The 22,103-nt window shown below is 29.3% G+C and overlaps 13 protein-coding genes across 13 annotated transcripts; 7 read left to right on the top strand and 6 right to left on the bottom strand.

The window, feature by feature from the left end:
• Positions 1-3,288: 3,288 nt before the first annotated feature.
• On the top strand, positions 3,289-4,461 carry OCT59_008715 (uncharacterized protein; the record flags this gene model as incomplete). The annotated part of the gene is made up of 8 exons (XM_025328641.1): positions 3,289-3,411; positions 3,477-3,572; positions 3,650-3,745; positions 3,813-3,897; positions 3,985-4,028; positions 4,101-4,201; positions 4,285-4,372; positions 4,447-4,461. 8 exons carry the CDS (start codon positions 3,289-3,291, stop codon positions 4,459-4,461), a joined length of 648 nt encoding a protein of 215 aa, XP_025165682.1.
• Positions 4,462-6,870: 2,409 nt separating this feature from the next.
• OCT59_008714 (uncharacterized protein) lies at positions 6,871-7,962 on the bottom strand (the record flags this gene model as incomplete). Its single annotated transcript, XM_025322699.2, has 1 exon — positions 6,871-7,962. The coding sequence occupies one exon, from the start codon at positions 7,960-7,962 to the stop codon at positions 6,871-6,873; it is 1,092 nt and encodes a 363-aa protein (XP_025165681.2).
• Positions 7,963-8,226: 264 nt separating this feature from the next.
• Positions 8,227-8,484, top strand: OCT59_008713 (uncharacterized protein; the record flags this gene model as incomplete). Its single annotated transcript, XM_066142706.1, has 1 exon — positions 8,227-8,484. One exon carries the CDS (start codon positions 8,227-8,229, stop codon positions 8,482-8,484), a length of 258 nt encoding a protein of 85 aa, XP_065999562.1.
• An 845-nt stretch (positions 8,485-9,329) lies between these two features.
• On the bottom strand, positions 9,330-10,380 carry OCT59_008712 (uncharacterized protein; the record flags this gene model as incomplete). Its single annotated transcript, XM_066142705.1, has 3 exons — positions 9,330-9,736; positions 9,895-9,906; positions 10,044-10,380. The coding sequence occupies 3 exons, from the start codon at positions 10,378-10,380 to the stop codon at positions 9,330-9,332; spliced, it is 756 nt and encodes a 251-aa protein (XP_065999561.1).
• Positions 10,381-11,280: 900 nt separating this feature from the next.
• On the top strand, positions 11,281-12,604 carry OCT59_008711 (uncharacterized protein; the record flags this gene model as incomplete). The annotated part of the gene is made up of 5 exons (XM_066142704.1): positions 11,281-11,338; positions 11,740-11,908; positions 11,982-12,084; positions 12,165-12,372; positions 12,495-12,604. 5 exons carry the CDS (start codon positions 11,281-11,283, stop codon positions 12,602-12,604), a joined length of 648 nt encoding a protein of 215 aa, XP_065999560.1.
• Positions 12,605-12,709: 105 nt separating this feature from the next.
• OCT59_008710 (uncharacterized protein) lies at positions 12,710-13,921 on the top strand (the record flags this gene model as incomplete). The annotated part of the gene is made up of 4 exons (XM_066142703.1): positions 12,710-12,985; positions 13,061-13,318; positions 13,607-13,612; positions 13,913-13,921. The coding sequence occupies 4 exons, from the start codon at positions 12,710-12,712 to the stop codon at positions 13,919-13,921; spliced, it is 549 nt and encodes a 182-aa protein (XP_065999559.1).
• A 313-nt stretch (positions 13,922-14,234) lies between these two features.
• On the bottom strand, positions 14,235-15,326 carry OCT59_008709 (uncharacterized protein; the record flags this gene model as incomplete). Its single annotated transcript, XM_066142702.1, has 1 exon — positions 14,235-15,326. One exon carries the CDS (start codon positions 15,324-15,326, stop codon positions 14,235-14,237), a length of 1,092 nt encoding a protein of 363 aa, XP_065999558.1.
• Positions 15,327-15,848: 522 nt separating this feature from the next.
• On the bottom strand, positions 15,849-16,728 carry OCT59_008708 (uncharacterized protein; the record flags this gene model as incomplete). The annotated part of the gene is made up of 4 exons (XM_066142701.1): positions 15,849-16,198; positions 16,480-16,486; positions 16,561-16,573; positions 16,706-16,728. The coding sequence occupies 4 exons, from the start codon at positions 16,726-16,728 to the stop codon at positions 15,849-15,851; spliced, it is 393 nt and encodes a 130-aa protein (XP_065999557.1).
• A 111-nt stretch (positions 16,729-16,839) lies between these two features.
• Positions 16,840-17,461, top strand: OCT59_008707 (uncharacterized protein; the record flags this gene model as incomplete). The annotated part of the gene is made up of 2 exons (XM_025330937.2): positions 16,840-17,356; positions 17,430-17,461. 2 exons carry the CDS (start codon positions 16,840-16,842, stop codon positions 17,459-17,461), a joined length of 549 nt encoding a protein of 182 aa, XP_025165678.1.
• An 817-nt stretch (positions 17,462-18,278) lies between these two features.
• Positions 18,279-18,548, top strand: OCT59_008706 (uncharacterized protein; the record flags this gene model as incomplete). Its single annotated transcript, XM_066142699.1, has 1 exon — positions 18,279-18,548. The coding sequence occupies one exon, from the start codon at positions 18,279-18,281 to the stop codon at positions 18,546-18,548; it is 270 nt and encodes an 89-aa protein (XP_065999556.1).
• Positions 18,549-18,763: 215 nt separating this feature from the next.
• OCT59_008705 (uncharacterized protein) lies at positions 18,764-18,976 on the bottom strand (the record flags this gene model as incomplete). The annotated part of the gene is made up of 1 exon (XM_066142698.1): positions 18,764-18,976. The coding sequence occupies one exon, from the start codon at positions 18,974-18,976 to the stop codon at positions 18,764-18,766; it is 213 nt and encodes a 70-aa protein (XP_065999555.1).
• Positions 18,977-20,525: 1,549 nt separating this feature from the next.
• On the top strand, positions 20,526-21,086 carry OCT59_008704 (uncharacterized protein; the record flags this gene model as incomplete). Its single annotated transcript, XM_066142697.1, has 3 exons — positions 20,526-20,533; positions 20,790-20,895; positions 20,994-21,086. The coding sequence occupies 3 exons, from the start codon at positions 20,526-20,528 to the stop codon at positions 21,084-21,086; spliced, it is 207 nt and encodes a 68-aa protein (XP_065999554.1).
• Positions 21,087-21,305: 219 nt separating this feature from the next.
• OCT59_008703 (uncharacterized protein) lies at positions 21,306-21,595 on the bottom strand (the record flags this gene model as incomplete). The annotated part of the gene is made up of 2 exons (XM_066142696.1): positions 21,306-21,442; positions 21,514-21,595. The coding sequence occupies 2 exons, from the start codon at positions 21,593-21,595 to the stop codon at positions 21,306-21,308; spliced, it is 219 nt and encodes a 72-aa protein (XP_065999553.1).
• Positions 21,596-22,103: the final 508 nt, after the last annotated feature.

Here is a 22,103-nt window from a genome sequence, read left to right as displayed (position 1 = left end):
GCAATAACATCCCACATAACCTTTCCATGGGGAATTGCCAATAGGCCCAACATGGTCCAGAATATTCAATATTTTTGCCAATATGTAAAAGGTAATGAAAGCAAATTCTGCATGCAGAAAGACGCTCTTGATCTTGTTTAAAGTATTCACTATTATTAAATTAAGTAATAAGTATTGCTATTATTATATTTAAGCAAAATTAAAAAAATTTATTGTTAATTTGATTAATTTACTTACTTTTCATAATAATTATAAAATGTTGTTAATGAATCATTAATTTCTTGTAAATCTTCATTTGATATTACATATTTTAAAGAAAGTTTAACTGCTTTTACATAGTTGATCTATCCATTTATATGTCTAATAATTATTGCATTAAACTTATTATAAGGCCAAGTAAATAAAATTATTCGTTTCTCATAACCGGGCGGGTCATGTAAATGTTAAAAAAAGATAAAAAAATTTATTTTATTTAGTCATGTGATTTTAGTTTTGACCAATCATAATCATAAAAAAATGATTTTTTTTTCCACCCGGTGACCCGGGCAAAAAATTTATTAAATCAACCAATCAATTTCTAGGAATCGGTTAAATTTTTATATTTTTTTTCCGGGTGGCCGGGTCAAATTTAGCAATTTTTTTTCATGAGAAACGAATAATTTTATTTCTTTGGCCTAATATGTAAATAAAAATAATTTGTATATGAATAAACTTACTTATCAATAAAAATATCTTTTAAAAGTGGGACCGAAAATAACTCAATCCAATTACGCCATTCAATAGCTTTAAATCCAGTATGATATTTTGATATGTCTCTAGGAGCTTGACCAATTTCAAGAGGAAGGCATTTTTTACTTTCTTTCATCAAATTTCCAATATATTCTAACTCTTTTTTTGTTAAATTATAGGAGTTGTCATCATGTTTATTATCTTTAAAAAACCCACCAGACCAATGTAAATACATAAGCGGAGCTACATTTTCGAAATATAGATGCATTATATCTATGGGGAAAGACCAAGGAAATTCAATTCCTTTTAATTTAAATAATAAATTTGCACCCTTAATTCCTGAAATATAATTAGTAATTAATACATTTTTTATTTTAATTCAATTAAAAAAAAAATTTTTTTTTTTTACCCGTATCTTTTATAATTAATTCTTTTCTTGATTTATTAGTTTCCAATGATAATTGATTGATAATATGTTTTGTTTCTTCATGTGTTCTAAGTACCAAATTTTTGCACTGTTTATTTAATGGAAAATATATATGCCGGTTAACTGTACTATATATCCCAAGTAAATTACAGAATCGGCAACCTTTGTAAGCATTATGACCAGCTAAATTAAGACATTTGCTTATCGCTGGTATATCCCCAGTGCAATGAGTAAGATATGCTTTTAAAAGAAAGTTCTGCTTTGTGTATCCATTAAAACATGGAATACCCTCTAATTATAATATGTTATAAAAGTTATAATTAATTCTACTATTAAAAATATTAAACTTATATATACCTTCAAGCGTTTGTAGTTCATTTACAATTGGATAAAGATATGAATCCATATCTTTAGGAGCATTTGGGCCTGGAATTACCATTGTAATAAGTAAATTTTCCTTTTTAACTCTTATTTCAGGACGTAAATTATTATTAATGAACAAAATGACCCAACAGTCATTTGTTTTTTGTTTAAATAACTGGAAACCGTCAAGAGATAGTGAAAGTGCTATGTCAGTTGGATTAGCAAACAGTCCTTGGTTTACTAATTTTTTATATAATCTTATCATAAAATTATAAATTAATTAATAAAATCTGCATTAATAAATAAATTTGAATATAAATTTAAATAATTACTTACCTTCCATCATAAATATCGCCATAATTATCATTATCACTTGATGTTGAATTTGTATAATTATATCTATATAAAAATTCCTTTGCTCTTTCTGAATTATTAAACTGAAGTTTTAATCGCTCTGTAAGAGAGAAAAAACTTGTAATATTAACCGGTTTATTATTTGAATCAAATCTTGACTCAGAACATAAAGGACATTCTTTAAGTAAATGATAATCGCCAGTAAATGCAACACAACTATTTTTACAAGTGTCTATTCTAATAGATGTTAAATCAACTAATTGGTGAAGTTTCTTTTGTAATTTATATAACGTAGTTGAATAACCAATATTACTTAATATGGAATTAAATGCTGCATCAGTTAATCCATGTTTTACTTTTGTTTCTAGCAGCTTTAAACCAATAGAAACATCTGTATAAAATTACAAATATATAAATTTTTACTATTAAAATATTTTTAAATATTATATAATATAATTACCTTTGTCATTAACCTTTTCATGATTGTTATCATCATTTTCATAAGTGTTTTCATAAATATCATCGTTATAATTATCACTTTCACTTTCTGTATTGCTAAGATTATCTCCGATTTCTTCTGCATTTTTAGAACTTTTAATTTCAGTCATTTCTTCTAACATTTCGGTATCATTATAACTATCAATCGATTCATTTTCCAGATTTTTCAGCAGATTTTCATCATTTTCAATACCGGTCATTATGATATCCTTAGTATTATCAATATAGGCCATTACTTTATTTTCATCAATGCCATGATCAATTCTTTTTAAACTTCTGGTATTTTCAATCATATCGCTATCATCACTTTAATTTATTTAAAATTAACTTAAAAAAATAATATACGTAATATAATAATAAAATTACATTTATAATCATACCTGTATCTACTTTCTTCATATTCCTCTTCTAGTATATCATCTGAATTTGACGTATTCTCACTTTCCTCACTTGTAATATCTTTATTAACATCTATAGAATTTTGCTTTATTAGATGACTTCTATAAGTTTTTCTTCTTGAAAGAATTAATCCTTTTCCATCTGAAGAATTCCTTTTACATTTGTTACACTCGCAGAAATAACCCATTTTTTTATATAAAAAATAAATTTCTACAATATAATAATTTAATCGAATAACCGAAAAAAAACCAATAAATATAATTGGTAAGTATTATTACATCTAATCAATCTTGAGCAATATATAATTGGCCAATTAAAATGCTTACATTTATATCACATGACAAATCGCTTACTATTTTTTACTATTTAGTAGTATTTGATTTTTACGCGTGGGATCAACGAAAGTTTTTTTTTTACGTTTTTTACGTGTTATTTCAATATAAATACTCTTGTATTTTAATGTTTGATACTTTAACTTTTTTTCTTCGAGAAAAATGTCTTCTTCGTGAAACCTTACAATGCAAGACCTTTTAAACGTTTTAAATAACGCTAATAATAATGATAAACAAAATAATAATTTACAAACGCACGCTTCTTCGACTGAAACGCATGATTTAAGTTTTTATAATTTGTCTCCAGAGGTAAAATAATATATTATAAGGACATTAAATCAAACATAAATAAATATCTAAAAATCTATTATTAGATAATTTCGCTACCCATTCCGAAACAGTCTGGAAAGTATAACCTTCAAAAAGCTTTAGGTTTGAAAAACCAAAAACAAAGATGGTTGGGATATTTGGTTTGTAATGTTTTTATAATTATAAAATTTAAAAGCACATTACAAATTTTGTAATGAGCTTATTTAAACTTATACAGGAAACCATGAGAGACTGTATTTTGGAAAAAGGGGTGACTTTCGATGTAAGCTATAGGGAACAAAAGGCCCAAATAACAAATGGAATTGTTCGTGCTGTAGGTATAAAAAAAAAATATTTTTTTTTTGTCCACTAACTATTATTAATAGCTTTATTATCGGCAGTTTAAAAAAAAGGCACCAGACTTTCCGCCTACAAGAGCTGATTGGACAATTAAAGAACTGTTAATCAATAATTTTCAACGTTCTCGTAAGTTAATATTTATAAAATTTTATAATAATTTGTATTATTACATGATATGATTTGTAAAAATTATTATTTATTTATAAATTTAAGGTTACTTTAAAAAGAAGCGAGATAATAAAAATGCTAAAGTGGTTGTAAGTAATTCTTTGCTAAAGTTTTCGCATTATATAATATTATTTAATTTTTATATTTTTATCCAACATTAGGATGGAAATAGAAATTCAAATGAAGAAAATAACGAGAATCATGATTCTGAAATTGAAGAAACTAATAATTCTGAAGACAGAGGCGAACATGATTCTATTAGGTTTGTAATAAATTATATAAACTAATTCTATTGTTTTTTTTTTATTTAACAGTGTATAATAAAATTTACAAATTTTAAAATAGTGAACCAGTTCAGGATTCAACTAGAAGATCAGAAAAAGCTAAACAAACTACCGCTGTACAAAAAAAAGTAGTTAAACAAAAAAGGACGGTAAGTTATCTGTATTAATTTAGGATTATATTAATATTAATTTATTAATTTATTATTTTATTTCTTTCCTTTAGAATAAAAGATCTTAAATATTATTCAAATCTTCCTAAAGTATAACAACACCTTTGTTGAGTTCTGGATTAGTATATACTTAAAGAACGGGTCTAATAAGATAAAATAGCTTTTATTTTCATATCTAAAATACTTTTGAATAAAGCTAATATTGTTTTTACTCTATAAAGATCAAATATTTATTTTATTCTTAATTTATATGAATTTAGCATTTATCTTGCCATGGGCGTCCTTAACGTACAGTGGGGGTGCAATATTAATGTATATCGTACACATTAAGGAATCCTTTTTGCCATAAAATAAATACATATTAAATTATTCTATTTTTACCGATTAAATTACCATGAAATGCCTATGAAATTATATTTATTTCATTAAAAATTATTTTAAATATACTTATTTTATTTTTAATTTATACGAATTCAATATTTATAATATTCTATCTTTACTGTAAATGCCTATTAATTACCGTTGAAATGCCTATGAAATTATATTCATTTCATTAAAAAATTATTTTAAATATACTTATTTTATTTTTAATTTATACGAATTCAATATTTATAATATTCTATCTTTACTGTAAATGCCTATTAATTACCGTTGAAATGCCTATGAAATTATATTCATTTCATTAAAAAATTATTTTAAATATACTTATTTTATTTTTAATTTATACGAATTCAATATTTATAATATTTTATTTTATTATAATATGTTTATTAAATTATATTCATTTTATTAAAAAATTATTTACTTTATATTTTATTATACCTCTTATTTTATATTTTATAATTACTAATTTTATTTTTAAATATAATAATAAATAATATATACTTATTTCATACTTAAATAGGCGAAAATTCAAAATATTTTAAAAATCTAATATGCATTTTTTAAAAATATATTAAAAGTATTTTACAAATCATTATTATTTTATTCTAAATATACTATTAAATTAATCTTATAATATATGGAAATTTTAGCATAAAATAAGTGTAAAATAAGTACAAAATAAGTACAAAATAAGTATACATATTTCTACTAGGGTATATTTCAGTGGAGATATTCTTGGATTTTATGCTGCACGTTAACTACGTGTCGTTTATTAACTTTTATTATTAATTTTCAGTTCTTTATCAAATGGCCTCGTTAGCGAGCATTTGACATGAGATTGGTCTAGGTAGTTGTAAAACTTAGTTTAGTTGATTTTACTTTGTGACGAAGACTATTTGGGCAGTGTATTTCACTTTAAATTCATCATGTATCACTTTTTATTTATAATTAGTATATAGAATTTAATAAAGTTTAATAAATAACGTGTGGCTTCAAATTGAAGTCACTTTGCCATAAAAAAAAAAAAAACCTTCCAGAATTTCCTTTTTAGTTTTGGCAGGCAACCTTAGTGATAGCATTCCACAAAATTCCATTTTTGTAATTTTCAAAAAATTTTCATCTCAGGTTTTGTGTAATATAATTTCTAAAAAAGGAAATTCCATAAATTTGGCCGGAATTATGTTTAATTCAGCTTGACTCAATTTTATTAAATTATTAACTCAACTCGAATTGATTCGATTTGATTGTAATTTTCAATTCGATTTAACTTGACTCAACTCGACCAACTCACGAGTCAACTCAACTCATTTTGGAGCACTACTTGAGCCAGCTCTAGAGTTCTGAATAGGTCAGGTCAGATCAGGTTTAGAGTTCCAAATGGGTCAGGTCAGGTCAGATTAATTGATAAACCTGACCTGAAATTTTTTTTCAGATCAGGTCAGGTCAGGTTATATCAGATTATCTGTTTGGCTTATATATAACAAACAATATAGTTAACATTCTTTGAATAATTTTACCTCAACGTTCATATCGGATAATTTTGTTGCTGACTTTGTATAATGTTTATCCGTACATAATATTTCCATCCCGCATGCCTAATATTATTAAAAAAGTTAGACACTAAAGACATATAAAGTTTCAAATAGTCCTTCGCTACGCTCTGGATATTAGACACTAAAGACAAATAAAGTTTTTAAATGGTCCTCTAATCCTTTTAAAACTTCAGCAATTACATAACCAGTATCATCTACAGTAAGATTCAGGATGAAACCCAGAGAGATAGTTTTTACCCGTGCTATTTTTTTTTGCCTATAGTATCAAAAATTCTAAACATTTTTCGGGCTCTTTCCATTCTTTTTTTATGTTTTTGTATAGACTAATAGTGGAGTGAAAGTAATGTTGCACAGACTCTTACAAATTGTAATATCATGTAATTTACTGATACAGCAAAGATTCTTCACGTGAGATATTACAATACAAGCAAAAAATTAATGACAGACATCACATTTCAAATATATCAATACTTTATTTAATGAACAAAAGTTATATCTAATTATTCTTGTGAAACATTCCGCATTTATCTAATTTCAGTCTTAAATCATAACTATTCTTTCTTGGTATTCATGAGTTTGTGATTGAATTGCAAACTTAGTACATTCATAATTATGCTCAACACTAATTAAAACGATGTCATGAGTATCATAAGGAATATTAAGATTGTCGTGACTATTTGGAAGGAAATTAACAATACATATCTCCATATGGAAATAATCAGAATATACCCAAGCCTGCTTAAACGCTTCTTCAAACTTCTGCTCCGATGTTACACCACATTTGAGTGAGTAGGCAGTTAAATTTTGATCACCATCAGTTATCATTAGGTCAAGTAGATAATTACCACCAGATTTTAACTCCATCAAGCACATCATTTCCGGTTTCGGTAATAAACCATTAAAGATACTAAAAAGTGATGCTTGCATAGCCCTTTCTCTTGGACCATGTATATTTTTAGCCCTTTTATCAGTAATTGTGCGAGGATCAATGAACTTTAGTCCAAGTTCTAATAAATCAACGGGATCACTTGGTACTTTGTCTCTGGATAGTCTTTTTGATGATGTAGGAAAAGTGGCATTAATACAAACACGTAATATAATACAGCTTGTAAACCCAACTTTATTTATGTCCATAATATAAAGAATTCCGATGTCCAATAACTTATTATCTATATCATCGAGGTTCGTTAAATCACCTAATTCCATGCTCCAATGATCTTTCTGATAATCTGTGAGTTCGCGAAGATATTCCTTTTCATTGTCATCCATTTCTTTTATTTCATCTTTCAACTTAGTATGAGTCCCATTCATGTACCTTTCAAGGTTTCTTTGCAAAACTCTTGTCCACATATCAAGGGATGGCCGAAAATCATAAAAAAGCTTCAATAAAATCATGAAAGATGCCGGGTGTCCACAAGATTCTTCTATAATCTTGGTTCTCAAATTAAATAAAACACCATTTTTATCTAAGTTTGATTGATATAGATTGAAGAGCTCGCCCATCTCTTGAATGCTGAACATTGGCATTTGTTTGAATAAGGCCTTGTTGAAAGGCGAAATAAGTTTGTCACTGTCACTTTTCTTCAAATCCACAAGCTTAAAGGTGCCCACAGCAACATAATATATATTCATCGCATTTGAAATTTCTCGGAAGAAATCTTTAGTCACCTCACAAAGCTCTGGCTTTGTGAAGATATATTGGAATTCGTCGATAAGAATGTACAGTTTACGACATAAATATTCGGAATTTTTATTTTTATGCATAAAGGAGTGCTGTCACACCAAGTCTTGTGCAACCAAAATAATAATTAAAATGGAAGTTGATCAGCCCTTTTTAAACATAAATATAGCGTGAAAAATTCTCACCTGATTGTTTATCAGCAGCAAAATAAAATCATGGCACCCACTTCGGTATTTGAAATGCAAAGGTTGACTGTTAAGGAGCTATGGGATAATAATATACGAAAACCCTCTGAAATAATTAAAATGACTGGTTTTCCAAAGTCTACAGTATATGACATTATCAATCGTCTAAAAAAAACAGGAAGTGTTGAACACTTACCCGTTCCTGGTCGTCCTCTTGTTCTGACACCAAAAAACGTCGATATCTTGGCCGTCTTCTTAAAAATGATAATGCAACAACTTCAGCTTTAATGACAACAAAGCTGAATAATTTGTATCCAGATCTTAATGTATCAACCCGAACTGTACAACGTACTCTTAAAAATAAACTTAATTATATTGTTTGTAGACCATGGTCTGTTCCTCTTCTTAAAGAAAGTCATGTTGAAGCTCATCTTCAATGGGCCTTAAATCACATCCAAGATGACTGGACTCACACAATTTTTTCAGATGAAAGTACATTTCAGACATTTCGTAATACTCAAATTGTACGTTACAAGGCTGGAAACCCACATCCAGTACATCCTATGGTAAAACATCCATATAAGGTTCATGTTTGGGGTGCATTTTGCCGCCAAGGGCCAATTGGAGTTGCATTATTTACAGAAAACATGAATTCTGCTAAATACCGTGAAATCCTTCAATCTCAACTACTTCCTAATGCTTATCATGCTGGTTATGGATGGAATTTTCAGCAGGACAATGCGCCAATGCATACCGCGAAGCTTACTCATCAATTTTTTGTGATTAATAATGTTCCGGTTATTGATTGGCCTGCAAACTCACCTGACTTGAACCCCATCGAAAATTTATGGGCGATTCTTAAAGGAAATGTAGAAAGAAGGGTTAATAATTGGGTTATGAAAAAAAAATCACTTGGTGCTAATGATTTTCAAGGCATAATTCAGCAAGAATGGGATAATATTGATAAAAATCTCTTCTTTAGTTTAGCAGATAGCATGTCAGATCGGATTAACATGGTCATAGAAAATAATGGTTATACGATAAATTACTAACTTTTAAAGTATGTTTATCTGCACATCTTAAGCTATTAATGGTATAAATTTGAAATAAAAAAAATAAAATTTATTATGTTTTTACATATTGTGATAAAATTCCGGATATTTATGTCGTGAACTGTATAAAGGATCCTTTAGATTGTAGATACGTGCAAAAGTTTTTGTTTCATCAAGCGTTTCCTTAAAGAGCATAAATGACATGTAATCGTAAAACCCTGTTCGCACGTTGGTTAATATGGATCCTTTTACACCTGCCATCGTGAGATGCACAAAATCTAGGCTTTTACCAATAAATGACGTCCTGAGATGGAACAGAAAAGTCGACTTTCCGCTTTGATAAGGACCATGAATAACAAACGATTGTCCATTCAAAAAAATAGATTCCACTTCTTGAAAGAAATTTCTAGAAATCATCAATGAACCCGAAAGTGGTTGTAATGGTCCATCTGTCGTTATGATATTATTCTCTCGTGGTCTTTTCCTAGCTAATAAAAACGGAAATGATAAAGTTAAGAAATAAATAAGACAATCAGTATAGGTTTAAAGTATTAACAATTGTATAGCAAAGCAAAAATGAAACACGGTTATAAAAATCAAGCCAGGTTACGCGTTCACTCGCGTTGACTAATTACGGCTCACTTACCACTGGGTTGCTCTACGATAACGCGAATGTGTTTTTTGGGCGGTTCGACGATAAGAAGCAGGAAAGAAAAGCACAAGAATAAGTAAGTATTCGGTATTATTGGCGAATATGACGCGCAAGAGAAGAAGGAAAAAAATGGTATGACTCACCAGTAACGGGAACGTCAACAATAACTTGAATTTTATCACTTACAACGTTTTGAAATGTATTTCTAACCGTATCGGCTGGATCTTCTAATTTTTCGTTTAAGTAGGGTTCAATAGCAGTTTTTTTGTTCCTAAGTATATTCAAAGCAACATTGGTTCTCCATAGAATTAGTTCGTCGGCATCAGCATTAACAAAATAATTTGGCTTCGCCTCCTTGATAACTTTTTTAAGGTCGTCAAGATCGTTACCCAATGCAATAGTAATTTTGAAAATAGAACGATTTTCACGAACGATACACCAAAGATTAATAAACGTTCCAGTTTGTGCACTATTAGACATGTTGTATCACGAAGAATGGATAAATGGGGAAGAAATTTCTTTTTCGTAAATCTGGAGAGTTTGATATAAATAAGGCACAGATTGATAAATTATTTCAAAGTCACATGATTCCGATTGTTACTTTTTTTTTGCAAAGAAACCTGAAACTTTATTGATTATTTTATAGAAAAATGCTAGAGAAGCAAATTAAATGTATGATGCTATCAAAGAGAGGGAGTACGCGGATCCTAGGCCATTTAATGCGAGTTCCAGCATCAAGTTATTTCTTTGCTCTCTCACGTTTACGAAAAATATCTATAGCTAATTTGTTTCTATTGCTAATATTTCTAATTACAAGATTCTCATCCCTATACTCTTTTAGTCTTTTTCTACACTAGATTTTCGAAATAAATTATTCCACCCATGTCTACAGGATTTTTGTCTATCTTTATCTCTCCCAAACACGCAGATTATGTAAAATAATATTCCCCGTAATGAAACTTCTCGGAGATTAAGTAATTTCGAATCTATGGATAAATTCGGGAGATTAGCAACTAAAAAAATATTTCCGATTCATACTTACTATTATTATTAATTTTGCGCAACATTACATTTCGCCTGAAATTTATTACTTAATGCATTACAATAAAGGTAATTCGATTTTTTTATTGCCAGTACGATACTGCGCCAAATTTTGTTGAGAAGCGTAATGTTAAGGCATTCATGTGAGTAATTTCACTGCGCCTATTGTACGCGTGATGATTGTCAAAGATTTCTTGGCGAAGATCAAATCGCCGATATATAACAAGAAGAGTAATACATCCGTTTTATTTTGGAACATCTATAGAGGCGGGAAAATCGATTAACATTGTGATGACATGTTTCAAGAAGTAGCCGAGCAATAAACTAACTTACTTTATTATGACTTTGTGGAAAATGCAAGTTCGTTTAATTGTTAATATCAATGATTTTAATAATGGTAAGCTTGATTGATTTGAATTTTTTTTTGGCTTGATTTTTATTTTACTTGCATGAGGCAGATAAAGGATTCATAAATAAATTTTATAAAGTAAATAGGGGTGTTAAAATATCATCCGAACTGCGAGTACAAAATAAATCTGACCAATAAAATTCAACAAGTCACGTTACCGAAATTTTTTGGTGTTTCAGGAATCAGGACTTGGTAGTTAGATCAGCTTATAAACAAATCAAAATAACCATCATCTTTATGCATGTTAACGCGAATATTAATCGCTTGGCAGAAATATTATACTTAAAAAATACGACGATATTCATCTGAATTTTTTTTTAATGAAGATTTATTCTTTCATTATTTAACGTCTTCTCCCATTACCGTATAAAATAAAATATTCTGTCAAGCTGGCGACTTCAAACCCTCAACATTTTCAACCGTCTTCCAGTCGTCTTCCCCTAAACAAATAACAACACCCCCTCGAAAACGGTCACCACGTTCGCGTCTAACTACCTACTCCTACACATTTGAGGCTGACATCGCCACCTTCTCGTGCAAAGTCGGCAAAGTCCGTTGGTGAGTCGCCTAAAACCCCTATTGCTTCACAGAGTGATTGGTTCAAAATATTCAAATCGTGTAAAAAGAAAAGCCCTAAAAGTATCATCAAAAAAGAGATTTTGAAATTGGACGTGATTGCAAACGATTGGATTTGTCCGGCTACTCCATCGAAGGGAAAAAAGAACAAATTTCAGGTTTATTTCTAGGATTGATATTTAAATATGTTAATAACTTCAATACGAGTTCTAACGATATTAGCAAAAATATTTATTAGTGCGATCGATTTATTCCAGTACGTGAAACAATGGGAGAACCATCGGAACAATTAAAAATACCCCAAAGAGAATCTGGCAAGGAACAATATTTGAACAGTAATGAACTTGAATATCAGGAAAAATTAGCAGAAGCATGTGGTGTTTCTCTCGAAAAACGTATTTTAGCATTCAATCTCCAACCTCCGTCGAGCCAAAAAGATGATCTACGTCAGTTGTATAACCAACCAATGAAACTTTCTACAATTCAATTTAAAAGACTATATTGACATCACCGGAACGTGTTCTTGATGCGCCAGGCTTATTGGATGATTATTATTTGAATTTATTAGATTGGAGTATCAAAAACATGGTTGCAATTGGACTGGATCAATGCGTTTATATTTGGAACGCTGATACTGGAGGCGTAACAAGTCTTGAACGAACTAATCCAAGCGATTAAATTGCTAGTTTATCATGGTCTTACAATGGTGATTATTTAGCTGTAGGAACAAGCGATGGTGATATTCAAATTTAAGATGTTTTAAAAGAGCAAAAAATTAGATCTATGTTGGGACATACAGCACGTGTAGGAGTAATAACATGGAATAAACATATTATCTCTTCTGGATGTAAAGATGGAAATATTTGGCATCATGATACCAGAGTTGCTCAACATAAAGTAGCTGAGTTGATTGACCATACTAGTGAAGTTTGTGGATTAAAATGGAACTCTAACGGCGATCAATTGGCGAGCGGGGGTAACGACAATCGGGTGAATATTTGGGACGCAAGAGCAAGCACTCCAAGTTTAACAAAAAACAATCATGTTGCTGCTGTAAAGGTAAGATTATGATTTACAACTTCTAATTTAAAAGTAATTATAATTTAATTTCCTTGCTATTTTGGACTTAATAAGGCTTTAGCATGGTGCCCTTGGCAAAGTCATATTCTTGCTTCAGGAGGAGGTTCTTATGATCGGCATATTCATTTCTGGAACGTGAGCTCTGGCGCTCGTGTAAAATCTATTGATACAGGATCTCAAGTGACTTCGATCATTTGGTCCAAAGATTTTAAAGAACTTTTATCAAATCATGGATTTCCGAATCATAATATGACGATTTGGTCTTATCCTACTCTAGTTGCAGCAAGTGATGAGAATTTGAAATTTTGGAGGGTATTTCAAAACGCAAGAAAAAATGAAAAATCTAAAAACAGTGATAAAGAAAATACAGGATCTGTCTTTGGCGGATGTACAATTCGTTAAGCGGACGGACAAAGTTATTAATAATGATAAATAAAATGGATTTTTTTTTATAAATTTACTGCTCATTGATAATGCAATTGATAATGCTCGATTTGATTCTAAATTTCGCAATTACAGCCATATTTGGGGGTCGTCTAAAGCCGTATTCGATCATGTGACTTAACATTTTATGAATAAGCCATTTTTTTATGAACTAAGATTAATGTAAGTATGAAAGTTATAGAATAGGTGTATTTTGGCCTGCTTTACAAGTTTACTTAGTGAAAAAAAGCTGGTTTTAAACACTGTTTTTGACTTTACATATAAATGAATAATCTTTGCCGATCATATCCAAAAATGGATAACGAAAATGAAAAAATTCAAATAAGTCAAAAACGGTGTTCAAAACCAGCATAGCGGACATCATTTGTCGATCATTTATTCAATTTTATCACTTCGCTATAATTAAATTGATTGGCTTCGGGTTGAAAATTCTACATATTAATATATACTCAAATTTTACAGACAGCTTAACATTCATTTAGATTTACTGAATATTAAATTTTATCAAGATCGCATCATTATTGGGCAACTTTTACTAGTAATAACTTTTTAAATTCTAATAAAATGCCATTTTATTAAGTTAATTGGAAAATTTTACATAATAATGTATGCTCAAATTTTATAAATATCTTAATATTAGTTTAGATTTACTGCTAGTTAAATTTTATTAGAATTGCATCATTATTGAATAAATTTTATTAGTAAGTAACTTTAATTTTTAATAAAAATGCATAAAAATTGGCTTTATTTAAATAAATTATAAACTTTTGTAATCTGCCCATTGTTAATATAAAATTTCAAATTGATTATCTATATTTTGTTCTAATCTTTCTAAAATACTCTGCATGTTCTCATCATTATTTTCATCTAAACTATCATTTGTTTCCTCTTCAACTAAAGGTATTTCATTATCTTTTAGTGGAGTAGTTAATCTTGTTGTTAAGGCACTAATATTTTTTTGAACTCCAAATGATAAATAGTTAAAACAGTAATTACATTTACCATTATATAAAGTTAAACATTCTTTATGAAAACCATGCCCACAAATCAAAACAATACCATTAAATGAATCTATATTATTGGGTAATAAACATGTTTCTGCATCACAAAATTTATCATTAGCAGGTTTATATTCTGTATTCCATGCTAATGAAAGAACTTTTACATCTACATTAATTTCAAAGCTGGAAAGTATAAAACTTGGATATTTACTATTATTAATTTGGTTTGTATTTCCAATATTATGATAAATTTTATCAAAAAGTGAAAATAAAAATAAAGAAACTTTTTTTTCTAAATAATTTAATTTATCTTGAGAAATAATTGGATTTCTTGAATTAATAAAGGATTCTTTAAAAGAATTATTATTTTTTTCAGCATCAATAATTTTTGCTTTTTGAATAATTTGCAATGCACTATTTGATTCAACAGTCTGGCTTCTGATAGAACTATGAAAATTTTCAACAAAATAATCATTGAAAATTGGTAAATTATTTTTTAAAGTATTAGCCATAGGATGATTATTAAGTTCCCAATAAAATACATCACTTAAAAATACAAGTGGTGCTTTATTGTAATTATGTCTTCTTAATCTTTGAAATAATATCCAAACTCTTACAACACTTTCTAAATATCCTTCAAAGTATCCACTTCTGAAAAGTACTGCATATATATCTAAAGTAAGTGGTATAGAATTATCCAACAAGTCAATCATCATTCTATATTCTGCATCTTTAGAATTTCCAAAACGATGTATAATAACATCTCGAATATTTTTCCAACCATTAAATGTTAAATCTAAAATAAGATTGATTACAGTTTGTTTTGGTTTTTGAGATAATACTTTTTTATCTCCAAATAAATCATGATATAACATTTCAAAAAAAAAAATGATATATTTGAAATAAAGTTTCTCTACTATTTAAAGAAATATGAAGTGGTCCAATTAAAGGAATTAAACTTAATATTTGTTCTGAAATTCCAGATGCTATTTCTTTATTAATTCTTAATGTTATAGCTCTTCTTATATTTACTTATCCTGGCCAATCAGCAATTATAGGAATAACATAATGGTCTAAATATTCAGTATTTTCTAACCTTTCAAATACTTTAAACAAAATGTTTGAGCTTTCAATATAATCTTTAGTACTATGTAATGGATGCAAAATAAAATCTACTAATTTGCTATTATTTAATGATCTTAATTCTTGATGTTCTTGAATGCGACCATCATAATTATGGATATTAAGATTTTCAACTCTATTTTCATAAGAATCTTCAATTAAAAATTGTTTTCATAATTCATTTTGTTCATAATAACTTTTACCTATTTGGTTCATAAAATGATTTTCAAATTTTTCAATAATTAATTTAGGATTAATTCCTTTAGGATTATGTATTAAAATATTATTTGTATTCTTGGAATATTAGAATTAGAATTTAATAATATTGTAACAAAATGAAAAATATTGTGTATTTTTAATAATGATGGTTTAGTACGACAATGAATATTATGATAATCATCAATATTTAAAATAAATATTTTTTCCATATTTTGTAAGCAATAATTATCAACAGATTGTTCATGTTCATCTGAAATAATTTTCTTTTTCCTATCTACTGTCTTTCTTATTACTGATAATCCTAGATTTGCAAGTGTATCAATAGAAGTAGCAGATACTCCAGAAGTTTGTAAATATGATCCAATTTCAACTTTAATTCCATTAATATATTTATTATTAATACTAGCTAAAAAATAACATAAAGAAACCAATTTTTCTTATTATTATTGGTTTTTTCTGATTTATTAGCAGGATTAGTTCCTTCATATAATTCATCAAAAAAACCAATTAAATCTGCATCTGCTATTTCTAATATATTTTTAAATTTATTAGAAGGGTAGTTATCAAAATCAAAGAACTATACCGCAAAAAATTAACAAGGATAGTTCCATTAATAAGGACGGAAAATCAAACTATTAATGTCCATAGTATAGTGTAGATAGTTGTAGGAATTTTTTCTTTCCAAACCGCTTTTCTGAATAATAAAGAGTTTATTACTATAAAATGAAGGAATAATTTCACGTATCTTAATTCGTAAGAAAAACGTACCTTCGATATAGAACTAAAAATATATTACGCAAAATAAAAAAAAAGAATCATTTATCCATATGAATAAAACAATGTTGCCGATCTCCTGAGTAATTGGTTTTAAATTGATTCTTCTACCGTGGTACCTAATTAACATGGAACTCACTGTATCACTACTGGTCTTACCATTTTCAATAGGTAGGTTGAGCCAAGTCGCAAGGACTTTGAAAAGCGCATCAAACTGGAAGCACTACAAGAAAAAAAATTTTTTTAAACATAATAAAAACATAAATTTAAAACATGGTAAACGCCCAAGAATGGTTGGATAATAACTACCCTATAAACGGCACTTGTATAAACGAGGATGATAAAGAAAATTATGGAAAAAGGAGGGAAGAGATAGTTGAGCTAGACATTAGTAACAAGAACCTAGAAGGTCCCTTAGCCAAGGACGGGGGTTGGATTAATCTCCGTAAGCTAAATATGTCTTTTAATAATATAACTCACGGTTCAGTTGGGCATAACAGTGTTAAAGATATGTCTAACTTGGAAGAAATTGATTATTCTCATAACTCTCGTTCGGGAACTTGGGGGTCACCAGCTTCATTTCCAAAACTTAAAAAGTTAAATCTCTCTAATAATTATATAAGGAAAGCAGACCTTGCTCACGCCCCAGAACTTACTCATTTAGACGTTAGTAATAATCAACTTGCTGAGTTAAATATACCAAGTAAAAATCTACAAGAATTAAATTGTTCGGATAATCCTCCCTTGACTAACTTATCTTTGGCTTCTGATTCTTCGCCTCAAGTTACTGGTGAGTGTGCAAAATTAATTGCACCAATTTCGGAATCTTTGAGTACTTCTGACAAAATTACTATCGGCACTAGTGTTGGTGGTAGCATTCTTGGACTTATTGTAGCGGTAATTTCTTTATGGTATACTTCAGAACGATTCAGAAGACTGTTCGGTAGAAAGTAAAGGGATACTAATCATTTATTAAACTAGCCCAAATTCTTAAATGAGAGTTAGAACTCACCTGTTAACTACGTTAACAGTTAATATTTACAATATATATAATATATGCTATAATGCATTTTTCTTGATTTTTTTTTGTGATTTTATTTTTTATTATTATACTAATTTTTTTATTGTAATTATAATAATCAATAGTTCCAAAATTGTTATATTATCAAGATTTTTTGATAAAAATTCCATATATAATAAAAAATAAAGTTATGCTTTATTTAAGAAATAAAAAACATTGCCGGAGCAACTAATACATAAAAAAAAAAATAATATTTGCGAATTACATCGCCATTACATAGTTTGAATAAAAAAATTTCCAACTACTCATTAGGGAAGAATTCGGATGTGGATACGGTCTTGATCATCAGGTGTCCTGTTGAAATAGGAGAAAATTCTGTCTTCTGTTAGCTAGATAAATTTGACGGAGAAAGTCATTATGATCGATTGGCCCCAACTTCTTTCTCGCTTCATTTTCAAGCTCAAAGACAGACTTGTTTGTCCTTAGAAATCTCGATCGCAAGAATTATGTGAGAAAAAACTCGCTCCCAAGCATACATAACTCACTGTACTTTGGGTTATTTTTATGGGCGGGAATGTTGGCTGAACTTCCACATACCACTACATGCTTTATATCTTGCTGGGAAAAAGTTAAGGAGATATGAGGCGTGATTAACATTTGTCATATGATGCCAAGAGCTCTATAAAAGCACATGAATACTGTTTCTTCAAACCTTTCACATGGAGATCTAACCTTCAAGACACGTAGTTGGTTTTACGCCCGGCGATCTCAAAATTGCGAAGTTCTCAGCCCTTCAAAACATGTGCTTTTGTCGGCACTATTAACTTATGGGGAAGGTCCTGTGTTGCAATTAAATGCTCTTTCACATTTTCTCACATTTGTTCGGGGAAAAATAGAGTGCTGGTTAGCATACACGACTTCTTTTCGATTATATCCAATGTCGTACAGACCTGCCTTGTGATCATTTATTTTGTCGCACAATCTGTGGCCCTGCGAAAATCCTCCGAGCTGGTGATCACTGCTTCGGACTAGCATTGATTGGCCTTTCTCTGATCGATTATCTCTGGTAACAAATCATTTTATTTATTTAACAAAGACATTAACTCTTTATGTAATCTTTTACCTACGTTGTACATTTAGCTGGTCCCTTGGGACCGCTTCGCATGTTCAGAATCACTAGATCAACAATTCACGTGTGAGATCTTTGATGCATTTCTCGACTTTTTTATTTTTCTTTTTTTCCCAAGGAATATTAGGTGTCTTATCAACTGTAGTGTCAGGACTTTGGCCGTAAAATACTGCAGGATTGTCTCCATTTTCGTACCAATATTCGCTCACGCAAGAAATATCACTTGTCCCATTTATACTTTTGTTAGCTGAGATGGACATAGTGTTATTTCCAAATTCGTTATCGAAAATTAAAGGAGACCCTCCAACTTCAGTGCGACCATATTCGTCAGAAAAAGGGATAACCTCTTCGTTGCGCTGGTAGTCATTCCTGGAACAAAAACGTGCAAAAAAAGGTCTGGTTTTTAAGCATACAAGAAAATGATACTGGTGTGTACATGTGAACGTAATGAAGTCTTATCGACATTTAATAATCAGGAGAGAACTATTTGTATGTTCTAGTGGACAGTGTGTGACAGCTACTTGACTTTCGTTAGAGCAAATTAGACAAAAATAAGAGGAGCTGGATCTTTCTGCTGACATGGCCATCGCCATTTTTTGACTAATTTGGAGTTAACGAAAAAAACTGACCTTTATATGTTATGTTCCAACGGACTATCCCAAAATGTTCATGATACCCTTCACCATATAAAATGGCTTTTTCATGGAATTCATTAGTACTGTTAAAGGAATTTGTTAAAGACATAAAATGCAGAAATAGAATTTTTTACCGGGACAGAAAAAACATTCTGAAAAGATTAACCACAAAAAAAGACACATGATCTCATGAACAATGTTCATGTACAACCCTAAAAATAAACCGCTAAATTAAGGTATTGTGCTACCTAGACTATGCTTTAGATAATTAAATCCAAAAGCCAGTTGTTCAATGTTGATCTTCTATCTCATAGTTGCTTACTGCGGTTTTATGTATTATAAGATGATCGACTCTTAAATAGACCGAAAATTAAAGTAAAAACAAGAATTATGTAAGGAAATTAGTAATTATGGTACAATGAATAGAGTCTAATTGATTTATTTACTTTAATAATGATAACCACATTAATAACAAAAACGATCACATTAGCAAACGTAATTTATTAATATGATATAATGATGAAAGTATATTCCACCGACTTAGATACATAAATGACAGTACAAAAAATAATAGAGATGTGTATGACATAAATTTGTAACTGACAGTTGTAATAATTTTGCGAATACCATTATTCGTCTTATTATTTCTTTTCTTTCAACTTCCGTTTTTTACAGAGAAGAGTTCATGGAGCATGTCTATAACGAAGCTACGAGTGGTTTCGCTCGCCCTCAGGAAACCTTCAAACAGACTTCCATTAGTTGCTCATTCGAAAAAACAAATGACCATTTTATAGTGAACAAAAAATAAATTTCTTAATTTCGTAGCACAATATTGTGTATGCACTAGAAAGTAACAAATGTTTTTGCTTTGTGATGTATTATCCCAAATAAGTTAATCGAAACTACGGAAATTGTAATTTCATGTGTGATGAAATTAATACCTATTTCATGATCTTCATCGCACTTGTGTACTAAATTCTAACTAATGACACGGATAATAAGTTGTGAGTAGTTTTATTAACAAGAAAAATATCACTTAGAATGAAATCAAAAAGCAGAGACATTTCTTTCTCAACATACACAGATTACTGCAATATGGCCATGATATTTACTAAAGCGACCCTACTTCTACATTGCCCTTCGAGCATTTCTGCATAACTTTAACAGATCTTGTATGGACAAGTTCGGCTACTATCTTATCTACTTCCTTATCTGGTGCAAAAATTACCTTTTTGACCCTCCTCGTGCTACTTTTTTGACCTGATCAAAATATGCAAGTTTATGTGTGACAAAATTATATTTTTTTTGACCCGAAATGTGATAATTAGTTATGTGATAAATTAACGATGAAACGTGTTACAGGCTAACAGGCGTTACCAAAAAAGACTTTATTATAATAAATTTATTAAGATTTCTCTATTTAAACATAATAATATAGTCTATTTTCTTGTTGTCTACTATCAGAACTTGAAAAATTTGGCATAGGTGTACTGGACGTCATATTATTATGTGTAGATTCAAGAATAGGAGTTAGCATTTGCAAGGTATGGCGTAAAAGAATATGAATTTTGGGTTGGTGGGCAATTATTTAGTTGCACTGAAGAATTTGAATAGTATGGAAACGAAATTGGTAAATTTGTAGGATATACATAAGAAGAATCTATGGGAGTTTGTATTGATTGTGAAATGGGTAATAAAGAGTGGATATAATCATTTTGCGAATAAGATTGCATAATTGTTGGTTGAGCATTTTGAAAGGGTAATGTAGTTAAAGGTTCATATGGATTTTCTATGCCTTTAATGTTTTCCTAAATAAAATTTTGTTAGAAAAGAACAGCATTATAATCAATAATTACATTAATTTATAATACCTTAGCATTACGAATATTTTTCCTAATTCTTTTTGTGTATTTGTTCGGAAAATGGTGTATTCCGATCAGTATCTTTAAGAATTCTATTTGGTTTTCTTGGGTTTTGCTGATGATTTTGGAGGAGCCCCATTGTTACTTTTATAATTATTTAGTTCTACAGGCCGAAATGGATCATTATTATTTTCATTTGGTCGGGAATATGATTTAAATATTGCCAAACCTAAAATAACATTAATTAAATTAATTAGATTATTGTATGTTTAATAAAAAGCAAATAAGATTATTAATTACCATTTGTGTTATATAAATTAACAATTTCCAAGTAAGCAGTTTCAATGTCTTCTTTGTATATTGAGATATTTTTTGATTCCATGGGCAATACTCTCTGCTTATTTTTAAAATATTTGTACTAATTCCTTTTTAATCTCTTGTTTAAAAAGTAACATATCGGAAGACTTGATTGCTTCTTGATAAATCAATGCAGCATGACAATGCTTACAAGTATCTCTAAAAGGTCCGTTCCAGATATAATCAAAACACGTACATTTTCCAGTCTTTATGTTAATTAAAGTAAAGTTTTCCTATTAACGTCCCTTCCATATCTACGAATTTGAAATCCTGAATGGTATGTGAGAAAGGTGAAAGGTTAATACCAAATTTTACAATGGTTACCAGACATCCCCTCTCACATACCCAACAAATTCCACGAAAAGTCGTTAATTACTTATTTTTTGAAAACAGTCCATACTGTAATTAATTAATCTAAAATAAGTTAGTCTAATTAGTAATGAAAAGAGAACCAACGCGTTCATCATATATAAAAACAAGAACGAAACTTTAGAAAAGTTTCGTCAAAAAGTATATTAAAAAAAATTTGACCG

The sequence above is a fragment of the Rhizophagus irregularis genome, chromosome 16, assembly GCF_026210795.1.
Source record: "Rhizophagus irregularis chromosome 16, complete sequence".
NCBI classification, from domain to species: domain Eukaryota; kingdom Fungi; phylum Glomeromycota; class Glomeromycetes; order Glomerales; family Glomeraceae; genus Rhizophagus; species Rhizophagus irregularis.
This window is presented reverse-complemented; position numbering and strand designations above follow the sequence as displayed.